At 62.3% G+C, this 14,470-nt stretch overlaps 1 protein-coding gene across 3 annotated transcripts in view; it reads right to left on the bottom strand.

Moving 5' to 3' along the window:
• The window catches only part of TSNARE1 (t-SNARE domain containing 1), a 90,764-nt gene that overhangs the window by 38,534 nt on the left and 37,760 nt on the right, over positions 1 to 14,470 (bottom strand). For 2 of the 3 annotated variants that reach the window (XM_059168721.1, XM_059168720.1), the window contains exons 3-6: positions 13,855 to 14,004; positions 12,351 to 12,845; positions 3,096 to 3,173; positions 2,310 to 2,379 (exon numbers count right to left, since the gene is read on the bottom strand). In XM_059168721.1, the coding sequence (XP_059024704.1) occupies positions 2,310 to 2,379; positions 3,096 to 3,173; positions 12,351 to 12,845; positions 13,855 to 14,004 (793 nt within the window). The remainder of the gene's footprint in view (positions 1 to 2,309; positions 2,380 to 3,095; positions 3,174 to 12,350; positions 12,846 to 13,854; positions 14,005 to 14,470) is intronic. The other variant, XM_059168723.1, reaches the window with a different exon arrangement.

Raw genomic sequence — 14,470 nt, 5'->3', positions numbered from 1 at the left:
TCCCCTCTTAGTCCTGACACAAGTGGCAAAGCCACACGTCTCATGCAAGGTGAGAAAGTCATGGTCAACTCTGTGTGGCTCTCTGGTCACTAGACGTACTCTTCTCGAAGGAACACCCCCTCCCGAGATCAGAGCCCGCCGTGTCACACTGAAGCCTTCTCTCCTCTACCCTCTAGAAAACACGGGCAGTGACGGATGGTGGTGACGTTTTTTTTTAGTCCTACATCACAAAATAAAAACCCACTGACTGTCAACGTGGAGAACGCACAGAGCTGGAACTTACACCGGCCTCAGTCACTTCCAGATGCTGCCAGTCTACCAGCAGCACCAGTTCCGCCACGAAAGGGGGCCCACAGCCAGTGTGGAGCTACCCCGCAGGCAAAGGGGCTCCAGGGGGGGTGTGGGGTTCTGGCTGGGGGGAGACAGGAAGGTGCTAAAGCCAGAGTTCCTGGGTCTAAAAGCTGAGGTCAACGGGGCAGGACAGGGGATGGCGCCAGCCACATATCACACGGGCAGGGGCAGGAGCAGGAGCCGGCTGTCCTCTCCAACCCATGCCGGTGACATCGGCCTTCGGCCAGCTGGGCAAGGCAGCCCAGGAAACACGCTCAAGGGCCCGGGCCCTGAAAATGCCCGCCGCTCAACCCCAGGGACACGGCTCCAGGGACCGACCCTGGAAACGGGCGCGAACAGGATCCACCACAGCATGGCTCCTGGGAACTCCGGTCACAGGACCGAGAAAGAGGAAGGGCTGGACGAGCCGGCCCGAGTGTCCGCTCGCTAATGACCCAGATCCAACCGTGCCCGCCACGCTGAAGAGCTGCACCCCGTGTGTGATAAGAGCACACACTCCAGGTTCCTAACAGTGAAAACCGGGATCCGGAGCATTATTCACTGAAATCCAATTCTGCAAATGCGTAAGGACTCGAGAAGAGGCTGGCAGGAAATACCGAAATGTTAACTCAGACATCCTGCGTGGCCACGTTTCCCGTAACGAACATATGCTACTTTCACAATCAGAAAACAATACGTTATTTTTAAGAAAAGAAACAAAACGAATAATTAAAGACAAAATTATACGTAAAATCTGCAAAGGGCCCCTGGTTGCTTTAAGCTCGGGACCCCCACACTGGGCAGAAGTGGTCCCAGCTAGTCTGTGTGGACGGACAAGAGGAAAGTCGGAGGGACGGGGAGCTGGGTGAGACGGACGGGTGAACCAGCCCCTGGGTGCGTGGGTGGGTGGGTGGCTGCGCCAGTGGGGGCGTGGCTGGACGGTGGGTGGGCACGCCCGTGGGTGGGCACACGGACGGACAGCAGGGTGGGCACAGGGAAGGGAATGAATGCACGGACGGGCGGCCGGATGGGCGGACACACAGATGGACTGGGTGACGGACAGAGAGACGGAGAGGGGCTGTGGCCTCTCCAACAGACACCAATGCCAAGAGGAGACACGTGGTCTCGGCCACAGCCCACACCCCTCGGAGCCCATGAGGTCCACCGGCCCACACTAGCATCCTTCCCAGGGGGGAGGCTCGAGCTCAGCCAACACAGGGTCCCCTGGCCCGGAGGTGGCGCAGGGAAGGAGCGCGTAAATGCTAGTCCCCAGCCCCCGCTCAGGACCCCACACCGGGCCGTGATGGCATTCTCATCACGTGTCACCAGGCCCTGGGTGACGGAGCCTAAACAGAGCGACCCCCTGCCCCGTGCCAGCCAGCCCAGCCCCCTGGCAGAGATCTCCCTTCTCTCTCCCCAGAGACGCAGCCCCTGAGAAGCCTTCCTGCGGGGAGCGCAGCCTCGCCCTGGGCTGGCTCTGTACCCGATCCAACCCGGGCTGGGCCGCTGGGCAAGCAGACAGGAAAGCCCAACAAGACGCCCACAGGGAGAACCACAGCCACAAAAACACAGGCCCAGCTGGGTGTCCACAGCGGCAAGCTGCCTGTGCTCTGGCAGCCCCGTGGCAGCCAGCATGCCCACACATGTGCTCACAAGGGTGCAGGGCCTGCCCGTGAGCTCTGCTGTGTGACACACACGTCTGTGCACACAGGTGGAAGCTGCTTCACCACTGAGTACACGCCAGCATGCACGGGTGTGTCTGCACAGGTGTGGCAGGCACAGCCGGGCTTCCACACGCGTGGATGGAGGGGACGCTGCTGTGAGCTCGGCCTCCAGCTCCAAGCACAGGCTTGGCTGGCCCTTAGGCGTGTGGGGTGGACGTGGGGCCCCAGCAGGTGTGGGGCTGGTCTGCAGACAGGCAGGCCTACGAGTGGGTGTAGGGCACACCTGTGCACGCTGATGCCCACGGTCACACTCACAGGCTCTCCCTCAGCTCCTGCGTGTCATTCGGCGTCCCCAGGGAACGGAGACTCTGCTCCAAGGAGGTCACTGCCCAGAGAAAGGAACATGCATCAGGAGCAGAAGGACCCCCGCCCGGGTGATCCCCAGACTCCGGGCTGCATCCCCCACCCCCAGGAGAGGCAGGACAGGGAGCCCCAGGACATGGGGGCCAAGGCCACAGAGACCACACAGTGACCGTGGGCACAGAACCAGGACAGCCAGTGCTACAGCCCAGCCCCAGCCCCACACTTGGCCAGTCATACCCCCGTGAGGTCCCCCAGGCACAGTCCTCCCCCACCCTTCAGGTACAGCCCATGGTCTCCAAGCTCTAGGAAACTGCCCCTGAGGGCCTCACCCCAGGTCTGGAGAGGGGTCTTCTCTCCCCTCCCGGTCCGCACTCCCCTGCTGACCTGCCAGAGCTCAGGGTTCAGGGACAAACACCAGCCCTTGCCCACAGGGGGCAGCGAGCCACCCCATCTCCCAGGTCTACAGGAACTAAGGATGGGGCGAGCTAGGACTCTGACTCCTGATCCCAGGGAGCTGTGAGGCGGCCCGTGCTACCAGGCAGAGGGAGGCTCTGAGGCACCCCCTCCAGGGGGACAGGACGGGTCCACACTGCAGGGAGCAGTGGACACACGGGCTGCACCCACCCTGCCCTGAGACTGCAGCACTCTCCTAGGACCAACCACAGGGCCTGGGCTGCAGGGCCGAGTCAAGGGACAGCTGGGTCAGCTGGGGGGGAGACGGGCCCGGCACAGACTCACCGTGGGAGTTGATTCGGAAGACGCTGGCCGACGTCTGCTGGAACAGCTCCTGGAGGTCACCTGGGTCCACCTGGGCAGCTAGGAGAGAGCAGAGGGGAGCACGCGCGTTCACGGGGCTGCCTGCTCGGGACGGTCTCACCCTCCCAGCCTGGGGTCACCTAGAGCCTGGGGATGGAATGCCACGCCCACCCTGGGGCACACAAGCCACAGCAAAGGGAGGAAAGCAGGGGGCAGCCCCTCAGAGAGGCCCCAGCGACCCCGCGCCCCCGTGCTGGTGCACTGGAGAGAAACAAGAACCCAGGCCCTTGGGAGTTCCTGCACACGCGCGTCAGGTCACTGCACACGTAGGAGACCCAGGACGGAAACAACCCAACGCCCAGCAACGGAGGCTGAAGCAGGGGCCGTGCCGACGACACACCACACAGCTGAACCTCTCACACGCACCGGAACCAAGTGTCCAGATCCACGGCAGCCGGGGGCTGGGCGGGACGGGATGGGGCTAATGGCTATGCGGTTTCTTCGTGGATAAAAGAAGGTTCTGGATGATTCGTGGTGACGGCTGCACACGGCGTTGGAGATACTAAAAACCACTGAAGCGCACGTTTAAAGACGGTGAATTTCATCTAGTTTAAGTTTTAACTCAATTTTAAAAACTCTATCGAACGTAATGTGGACACCACCAAGTCCTGGGGGCACAGGCCACACACTGTGGCACGAAGGCAAGGTCTGCCTTCCTTAAAGGACAAGGCCCCGCCTGCCCCGTGGTCCAGCCACGGCCCCCCAAGATTCACACAAAGAAACACTAACAGGCCCGTAAGACGCTCACGGTGGCTTCATTCTCAGAACCTGGAAAGGATGCCACTGGCCACCAACAGAACAGGCAGGGCTCTTTGCATGACGGAGCCACAGAGAGGAAGGACTCACACGGGTGTCTATGCTGCCCACCCCTAGCCACAGGGAAGCTGGGACCTCAGCCTGGATGGGGCAGACTGGGGCAGGTCTCCCGGCAATCGACAGGGACTTATCCATGATGACAAGGGTCGGCGGGGAGAGGGGGCGGTGGCCTGGCTGGGAATGGGGCGCCGTGGCCTCTGGACCCCTACCCCAGATTGAGCAGCCTCAAGGCCCTCGCCTGTGCAGCGGCGAGGCTGGTGGGAGTTTTTCTACGGGACAGACACATGCAGGGACTCAGGCTACACTGGTTCCCTCGCCACGGTACGAAATGAGAGGAGAAGGCGTGTGGCTCTGAAAGCCTTTCCTGTCCTCCAAGTCTGCGTGGAGATGATTCCAGAAGCCATTACACCGGGGCAGAGGCTGCCCATCCCCCTTCTCGAAGCTGTCTTCCTCTGGACACCACCTAAAGCCCAACCATGGGCTCGCCAGCGACCACCCAGCTCAGTCTACTCCTGACGCCATGGGCTCCGCATCTCTCCAGATGACAGATGACACTGGCTTACAGGCTTTGAGACATTCTGTCTCGGACCTGGGGCCAAAGCAGCTGAGCTCAGAGAGGAGAAGGAAGTAGCCCAGGAACGGGCAGAGGCGGGCGGGGAGAGCACACCCCACGGCGATGGCTGACGGGTCTCCGCAGGGGGACCCAGATGCAGCCCGCCAGCATGGCCCCTTCCTGGCCGGGGTGCAGGAAGCTGGGGCCTGCGAGCCGCCAGGGAGGCCGCCCGCGCAGCGGCCGTGGGCGCGCTAGCAGTCTCCGACACCACGCCCCCAGCCCCAGGGGGGTTTGTGCGCACTGAAGATGCCGTGCGCACGCCTGGAAAGCGTGGTGGGAAGGGGAGGGGGGCCGTCAGCGGGCTGCCTTGGGAACTACTGCTGACCCACGGGGCGCGGGGAAGTGCAAACGTCCCAGCCCAGCACCCAGACAGCCTTCCGCCCCCACCGAGGTCTGGGGGAGGCCTGGGGGCTTCTATCCCACCAGAGCACGCCCCGGAATGCCGGCTGAGGCCCGTTCCCTAGGAGCCAGGCTCCCCTCGGTCCTCGCACCCGGCCACACAGCTCGGACACTCCCCGGCAGCCAAGAGGGCCCGTGGGACAGTCCTCAGCCTGGAGCGGGAGCGTCCAAGAGCAGTTTCCCCTTGTGCTCTTACAAGGAAGCTGCTGGCCCGGATGGCCCCTCGCCCCTCTTCCCTGCTGGGATCTCATGGAGCATGACCCCTGACCTTGGCTAGAGCATGACCTCTTGACCCCTGGTGGTGGTGCGGGGAGACTGAGGCTTAACCTCTTTCCTCTGACACGGACACGGCAGCACAGGGGACAGAGGCCTACGGCCCCAAACACACTGCTGGGGCCGCTGGGGCGGGGGGGGATAGGCTCACAGGGACTGTGCACCCAGCCCCCACAGCCAGGGGCCCGCCCGTCAGACAGGGCAGGCAGCGAGACGGTGACCGCGCGACAGCAGCAGGGCCGCCGCATGCAGCCAGGGGACTGACGCAGGCCTAGGGTCCAGGCCAGGTGAGGGCAGGAGGACAGGGTCCGGGCCTCAGGGAAGAGGCGGCAGGGCTGCGGGAGGCTGAACTTGAGGAGCGGAGGGACAGGGAGGACATCATGCCCCTTGGGCCCAGATGTCCCGTAGGCGTGACTGGGGTGGGAAGGGGCCAGCCACCGGCACGGGAAACACAGAGAAGAACCAGGCAAGGGAGGACGCAAAGAGGTCGCTGCGATCGGCGTAGGTCAGCAACGCGGGGCGACTCTCGGCTCAGAGGTACGTGCCCGCCGACGAAATCCAGAAATTAAGACCCCAAAATATCAGCCGGCTTCTCCTAGAATCACAACGCAGCACAGCTTCTGTCATAAGGGAACGGGGCCCGGGATCACCGCGCCCTGAAAACAGCTAAAACTGCATGAAAGACAGGAAGCGACGTTCTGATCCTGGACAAGCTCCAGCACCGCCCCAGGAGAGCAGCGCCCGCCCATTCCCTGAGCCAGGCCAGACCACGGGCCTGAGGAGACAGAGGGGAGACTGAGGCAGACCCGGTCCCCTGGCTTCCGGCCAAAGCCATGTCCTGTGCCTCCACAGGGAAGGACACCCCTCGGGCGCAGGGCACAGGGGTTACGAAGGAGCTGCAGGCCGTCTCCTTCCCCAGCGCGGTCGGTGTGTGTCAGGGAAGTCTCCCAGGAGAAGGACAGCAGTTCTGGGCCCCGCGGCATCCGGCAGTGACCGCCCAGGCCACACCTCCGGAGCAGCGGGTAAAGTCAGTCACAGCGTGACGGCGACTTCAGAAATGCCCAGAGACAGCACAGTGACCCACAAGTCCCCTGCCCCAGAACCGAAATCTAATCCTCCTCAAGTGAAACAACCAAACCCAGCACAAAAGCACTCAAAACTCACAATTAGAACTTCCAGGACACATGAAGCAGCAGGAGCACATACGGGGCCCTTAACCGTAAGAAAAATCGGCCAACAGAGAATCAGACGCAGAAATGACAGAGACAACACCAGTAGTGGAGAAAATCGCTCCTCCCGGCTGCAACAGTGCTGAAGGACACGGGTCATCCACCCGGCAAGGAGGGACCGGAGACGCGGAAAAGCCGCAGGGGCACTTCTGAAGACCCCACGGAGGACATCGCCGTGCGCCTCCCCTGCATGGGGTCGGCAGCAGACAGCGTGCAGGGCACAGGGGAGTGGGTTCGAGGACAGCACGTCGGCTGAGCCACAGGGGACCTCAGGGCAACACCCAGCAGCCCAGCACCCGCGGAGCCACAGGCAGGCAACAAGCAAACAGGGAGAAGTTCAAGAAATAAGGACCAAAAGTACCGAAATTTAACACAATTAAAAACTGAGAGTTCCATGAAGAATTTAATAAAGCCCCAAGCAGAATAAATATTAAAAGTTCAGAGCCCAAGGCACAGTAGTCAAAACCACAGGAGACATCAAAACCGTGGTGACGAGGACACTTCCGAAGGGGCCGGAGGAGCATGCCCGCCGCCACGACGGGGACACGGGGAGCGCTTCGCCCAAACAAGCCACGGGGACAGGGCAAAGTGCCAAAAGAAGGAAAAAAATCTTTGAGCCAGAATTTTATACCCAGCAGAAATATATTCCGAACATAGAAGAAAAAGAAAGACTTCTTTAAGACAAAAAGGCCGAGAGACTCCATCCCGGCCGGACGTGCAGCCCGGGAAGCGTCAAACAAAATCTCTCAGGTCAGAAGAAACAGTAAAAGGAAACAGCGTCTACATGAGAAGCCAGAGTGTGGGAGGCGGGCGTAAGGGCGAAGGAAAGACACCTTGTCCCATTTGAGGTGATCTCAGAGAGCAGGGATTACTAAGGTAGAGGCAGGAACAAGACGCCGTTCCGAAGGGCGGCAGGGGTCGGCCGCGTGAGCCTCCCGCGTCACACGCAGTGACCGAGCGGGACCGGGGGGCACACACAGGCAGCAGCTCGGCGGACACCAGACTCCGAAGCGGCCACTGAAACACAGAGCGGGCAGGTACCGCTGATGAGCCACGAGCGGGGGCCAAAACGGAATAAACACGCAGTTCCTCCAAAACGCCACCGAAGCGAGAAAGAAGAAAGGGCAATCGCAGAGCAAACACCAAGACGGCAGTACACTGGCTTGAAGCGCGTGACCGAGCGCAGTCCACGTGCGGCCACGTCGTCAGCAAAGCCCCCATGGACGGCACCAAGGCAGCCGCTCCGGTCGAGGCAGGGGTGGTGAGACAGGGTCGGAGCAAACCCCACGGACGCGGAGCTCAGGAAAAGCACTTCATACGGACATCCAGACGTAAGTCGAAGGCGGGACTGGAGAACGCATTTCGTAAGCCGTGACCCTGAGAAAGCTGGGCCAGCGAGGCCGGCATGGAGAATTCAGAGCCACGCGCGTGAGCAGAGACAAAGGAACGTTTTACGGCGACAAGGGGTCAGCTGGTGAAGACGACACACCAGTCCCAGGCGGGCGCGGTCCCCATACCGCAGCGTGAGAATGTCTGAAGCAGAGACGGACAGGACTGAAAGGAGGAACAGACAAATCCACAGTTCCAGGGACAGTGCTCCCCCGCAGGCAGCAAGCGGGGCGGCAGACGGGAAATCCATGAGGACACCAAGACCTGAGCAACACCGTCGATCGACTGGACCCGAGTGACGTTTATAGGACGCCCCACCCAACAGAAGCCGGGTACACTCTCGTCAAACGCGCGGTACACACACCAGGATACGCTGTACTTCAGAAAATATGGCGGCTGACATCACACAACACAGTCTCCGAGCACCACGGAATTAAACTAGAAGTCAGTCAGACAGACATCTGGGAACAGAAAGACTTATCTGAAAATTTAACATGCTTTTGAACAACCATTCATTAAGGAAAAAATTACAAAGGAATCAAAATATTTCAAATGAATGAACGAAAACATAGTATGTGCAAAACTGTTTAAGTGAAGCAACGCGCAGAGGAAAACTTACAGCAAAAAACACTCACGTTCGGGAAAAAAGGCTCCAGTCAACGATGCAGCAGGAGCTCGTTAACCCCAGAGCGAGGAAAAGGAAGGAAATAACAAAGATGAGCAAAAATCAATTAACTCAACGTTGGATAAACAGAGAAGATTGACGAAATCGAAATCTGGTCCTTTGAAACAATCCATAAAATTGATAGACGTGCAGTCGGACCAGTCCAGTACGAAACAGAGAAAACACAATTAGAAATGTCAGCAGTGGGAGAGGCAGCCTCCGTGCCGGCCGGACAGCACGCCAGCACCACGCGGGGAGTCCCGCGGACGAGAGCCCGCAGCGAGCGCCACAGCCTGGACGCAGTGGGCAGGTTCCGTGAAAGCACCCATGACCAAAGGTCTTATGAGACGCGGCAGAAGGCCGGGCAGCACCGAACACGTAGCACCGAACGCGTAACACGCAGCACGTAACACGCGACACTGCGACACACGACACGTGATACGGGACACTAACGCATGACGCTGTGTGTGACACACGACACGTGAAACGGTGACACTGTAGCAATCACGTGACGCTGTGACGCTGAAGAAACTGGAGTTTCCGATCTTGCCACAATGAAAATCCCAGCTCAGAGGCCTCCCCGGCGAGATCTGCCGGAGAGCTCAGGGAAGAATAGCATCAATTCTACACAAATTCTCTCAGAAAACAGAGGCGGAGAAACCCATTCCCCGCCTGCCTCAAGACCTGCTCTGCAGTTACCGATAGGCACGGGGCCTGGCATTGCGAGAAGCAGGGACTCAGATCGCCAGGAACAGGACGACCTCCGGGTGGCGTCGTGACGTGTCAAGGTGACTCAGTCTCTTCAAGCAACGGCGGCCAACAGCTGGATGTCCGCCGATCCCCAGTCCCAAAGCAACAAAACTCACAATCAACTCTGCACGCATCAGTCAGACACAAAAGCTAAAACTTCAAAACACAGGGCCCCCGGGTGGCTCAGTCGGTCAAGCGTCTGTCTGCCTTTAGCTCGGCTCGTGACCTCGGGGTCCCGGGAGCGAGCCCCACGTCGGGCTCCCGGCTCAGCCGGAGTCTGCTTCTTCCTCAGCCCCTCCCCCCACCCGTGCTCTTCCCCACCCTCAAAAGAATAAATAAAGTCTTCAAAAAAAAAAAAAAAAAACCTTCAAAAAAACAATACTCCTGGGACTTTGGAGCAGGTGAGAACTTTGTAGGTGCGGTACAAAGAGCAGAAAGCCCAGAAGAAAACACTGATAACATCAAAACCTAAAAAGCTTCAAAAAGACCATCAAGGAAAGCAGAGGCAGCACAGAGCCCGCGGACGGTCTTCAACGCAGCTGCTGTCCCACGACCCCGGAACCCAGGAACCAGGACGGGCGGAGCAGGCCCGAGCCCGAGGCGAGCGCCGACCACCGCAGGGGAAATGCACGCACGGCCCACGAGTGCAGGGGCGTCCCCACCAGGGACGGGCGGGCTGCCGCTGCAGGGACACCCCTACCCGCACCGCCGGGCACCGGCCAAAGTCACACCCACGGCAGGAGCTCGTGGGGCTGCCGTGGGGACGGAGCAAGACAGCACTGCGGACACCAGTCTGGTGGTTTCGGAGACGGGGAAGCGTTGTCTGCCCAGCCCCCCAAAACGGTGACCGCGTCTGCCGCGGCAGAGGAGAGCGATTGTGGACCTTCACTCAGCCACAAGCCGCCAAGCACGGAACTGCGCATCAAGGTGACGGGACACGAACTGGGATGCCCAGTCCTGAGCGACGAGAGGACACGCCACAGGACCCCGACCCTGGAGTCCACGTGCCACGGGTCCAAGAGGCCCACCCCGTGGCGGCACAAAGCACGCCAGCAGCTGCCCTGGGCCGGGGCAGGCAAAGGGAGGGGGCCCCTCGCCAAAGTCCGCCCCTGGGGAACTGGGAGCGGGGGGACCCGGTGGGGGTGCGCTCGGGGCACGCCTCACATGCGGACGCGCCGCAGGCTCATGAGCTCCTCCCCGTGAAGCCGGGCCCCAGGCCCCATGCGGCGCGGATAAAGTAAAATAAAAAAAGGAAAATCGGCAGAACTTCTCCGGCTTTCCTCGGGAGTCCTCCTCCCCGCCCTCTGCTTCTACTGTGGGCAGAAATGATGGGACGCGGCTGAACCACCAACTCAGGGTTCCTGCCCCGGTGGCACCTCTGGCAGGTGCGCAGCGCGATCTGCCCGCGGCACGAAGGGGACCTGAGGCCGCCGACGCACACTTGCCAAAGCCTTGCAGCCACCAAGGGGCCCGGCCGCGCGTCAGCTCCAGCTCCAGCCCCTGCCCGTCCTCTCCCGGGCCCCCAGGCAGCTGCCGCAGCAGCCCCACCAGTCATACTGGAGGAGGGGGTAGGAGCACAGAGACCCCCTTGGAACCCAACACTGCCCCCACCTGCCCTGCGGCATGCGCCAAGCGGACAGCAGGCTCTGCCCCTCCGCAGCGGCTCCCAGGTGTGACAAACGGCTGGCGTCAGCTCGGGCTGGGCAGAAGAAGGCCAAGTGCAATACAGAGCCCCAGACGTAGGATGAGCAAGGGAAGCCAGGGGACCTCTCAGCTGCAGGGCGGACAGGCCTGGGCGAAACCCAGCACCGCAGCGCCCCGGCACCCCAGTGCACAGGTGCTGCTGCCTGGGGGAGTGGGGCCAGATCCACGTGTGGGCGGGCTGCAGGGACCCCAGTGAGCAGCAGCACACGCGCCGGGGCCCGTAACAGGGCAGCACCCCACGGCGCTCAACAGCCCCCAAAACTACAGTCAACGGCCGCTCCCCCTGCGAGGACGGGCTGACCCTCCAGGGCCTCACGAGCAGGAAACGTCTGGAAAGCAACTGCAAAGCCGTGCGAGCCAGGAGCTGGGGGCTTGCTCCTGCTTTGTTCTTGACGCCCCAGGTGTATTTTCCAGCCCCGGTTCAAAGTCAAAGACCAGGTGAGGACGGAGAAGCGGTCCTCAGAACCTACTGCCCACCTACGACGGAGCAAGCACGCACAAAGGACAGGCCCGCCTCCCTCCCAGCCCCAACTGCCGGAATCTGGGCTCAGCCTCCATGCTCCCCGCTCCCTGCCCGTGGCTGCAGCTGCCCCCACGCGTCTCTGTGCCCCGTGGGCCCCACAGGGACTGCGCATGTCCATGTGGCAGGCCTGTCTGGGACCCAGCCCGCTGGGCTCTCGGACACTGGGCTGATGCCCATCGGCCCCCCTGACCCACCGTGCCGGACGAGAAGTCACAGCCCACAGAGAAACTCTCCCTGGAAAACAGCCACGGAAGAACCTCACGGGCTCCAGGTGACCTGCCCCCCAGCCACCCGTCCTGACACGGCAGGGCTGGCCCAGCCTGGACAGAGGCCTGTCCTGCAGGTTAAGCCGGCAACAGAGCCCGGCCCTCCAGACCACAGCTCTGCCACCCAGTCACTTACTCAGCGGACGGTGGGAGCCAGGCTGGAGCGGGGCAGAGGCGACAAACATCAGGGCGTGGAGGACAAGGCGGAGGAACCCGGGCCTTGGAAAGCTCGTAGCTCGGGTGTGAGCGCATAGTGGGAGCGCACGAGAAAATGCGTTCCTTCCCGTAGGTGCCAGTGCAGAGGCAGGAAGCAGACATCCGCGTCTTGTGGACGCCCAGGTCCCCACCCCACAGCTGGGCGCAAGCAGGCAGAGGCAAAGCGCCGGGGAGGCAAGCGCAGCCGCCACGCCTCAATGTCCCTGCGCGGCCACGCGAGTGCCACACAAGTGCGGGCGCGAAGGAGCAGGAACCGCCCAAGAGCGGTGGCAGGAAGCCCCCGGGGGGAGGGACGTGGAGCAGCCACGGTGGGCCCGCGCGGCCAAGGGACTCACCTCGGGGCGGCTCCGGGCAGAAGCCCTCAGGGCACAGGGCCTGGCAGGAGAAGGTCTTGGCCACCGCCTGCTCCACGGGTGTGAGGGCCAGGGCCTGGGGCCCCCCAGGGCCGACGGCCACACGCCGGAGGTCAGCCAGCTTGCGCCGCACAACAGCGCGCAGGTCCCGCCACTTGTGCTTGAGGTCCACGAGGTCGCGGCGGCAGTAGCCCAGCGCGTTCACGGCCTGCAGGATGCGGCTCCACACGCGGTACCGGCGGGCCGGCCCGGCCTTCAGCAGCCCCGAGCCGAACAGCAGCTGGTGGTGTTTGCTGACCTTGGACACCAGGACCTCCGTCTCCTGCGGGCAGAAGTTGGGCTTCCTCTTCTTAGCCCGCGCGGCACTGGGCCCCGCCAGCCAGCTGTGGATGCTGCCGGCGGAGTCCTTCCTCGGGCCAGCCGTGGGTGGTGAGGGCAGCTCCGGCGTCCCACTGCCGTCAGGGGTGACCCCTGGCCCTGGAAAGGCACCAAAAGGTGGGTGTTTAAGGCCAGGGGCTGGTGGGGGAGGCGGCCGTGGCTCCCAGGGCGCCACCTCCTTCTCTGTGGCTTCGGCTTCAGGCATGGCTCTCTGCACCCAGCACCACCCCCTCCCTGCGGGGTGTCCAGAGGCCCGGGTCTGAGTACCAGCCCTGAGACTGCCTCGGAAACCATCCACCTTCCTGCCGAGCCATGAGCGCACAGCAAGTGGACAGCGGCAGCAGAAGGGCAGGCGGGTCGCCGTGGCCGCGGCCTCCACTCCCTCTGTGCCCCCACAGCACCCCTCTCCTGCGCTCCTGGGGGTCCCTGGGCTGGGCAGACACAGAGCACCCAGCCTGCAGGTCTTTGCCCACTGGGGGGGCCTCGTCAGCAGCCAGCCTGTGCCTGCCAGGGGGCAGGGGGACCCTCTATAAAAGCAGAAGAGGCAGCCCGCATGAGACCAAGCGTCTCCCAGTTGCAAGGAAAGAGGGAGCCCCCGACACTGAGAGACCCTGAGGACAGAGGGACATGTGAGCTCCTGGGGAGCACTCAGAGGGCAACCTGTCTCCCCCAGGCCCCTATCAACTGAAAGACCACCTCCTCAGAGGCCCACACATCCTCCCCTCCCTAATGCACATCTCAAGGACCCTGACGCGCCCTCCCCTCCTCCCCCTACAAGCAGCAGCCGGGCTCTGGAGTGAAGGGGCTGCGTGAACTCGCCCCACAGGCTGAGCCTCCTCCCTGGAGCCCAGGGGCCCTTACAAGCACCAGCCATCACACGACAGCCCTCACACCACTGGCCCAGCCACATCACACCATCTGCCATCCTTGGGGGAGGGGAAGGTGAGTGGGGGTGAGGGGCGGGCCACCCAGAATCCGTGCTGCACCTTGCTCCCTACTCCACATGCCTGTGCCCCTCCAGCGGACACACCCAGCCCCCGCCCCACACCTGGCGTCTCCGGGTGGTCTTTCCCAGGCCCCCCCAGACCCAGCACCCACGTGGAAGTACCTCGCTTCCTGGCCCTTGGGCCTCTGGGCGTGCCCGCCGACCCCAGATAACCTTCCCCATCCTTGCCCACACAGGGGTCCTGCGGGCTGCTCTCTGGCGACGGGCAGGGGAGATGGCGGATCCCGTACTCGGTCCAACATTTAGCGCACCCTACAGACAGCAAGGGACATCACAGTTACACCCCGCCGCCCTCAGAGCAGCTCAGGGTGCTGCTGGCAAAGCAAGGCCCCACACGGGACAGCAGGTGCCCTGAGCCCTCCAAGCATCCACGGCGAGAAGCTCCACTCAGGCCAGCCTCTTCCAAGAAACCCTCCCAGATGGCCACACCTTGTGCAACAGCCGCTTTGGCTGAAGACCAGCGGCAAATCCAGGACTTGACATGTTCCCAATCTCGAAACCATGATCATTCTTAAAAGCCCAGACAAGGTCAAAATCCCCGAGAGCAGGGCTGCAGGTGTGGCCCACAGACCAGACCAAGCCTTCCACGGTGTCACCTGTCAGCGACAAAAAACATACAAAACCGGGGGGTGAGGACGTCGGGGTTTTGGCGACGACGTGAAATCAGCACGGCACCGTCCCGTTCATAAAACCGGGTTCCAGGGCACAGTGAGTGAAA

This window comes from Mustela lutreola, chromosome 3 (genome assembly GCF_030435805.1).
Source record: "Mustela lutreola isolate mMusLut2 chromosome 3, mMusLut2.pri, whole genome shotgun sequence".
Taxonomy (NCBI): domain Eukaryota; kingdom Metazoa; phylum Chordata; class Mammalia; order Carnivora; family Mustelidae; genus Mustela; species Mustela lutreola.
The sequence above is the reverse complement of the archived record's forward strand: the minus strand, read 5'-3'. Positions and strand labels throughout refer to the sequence as shown.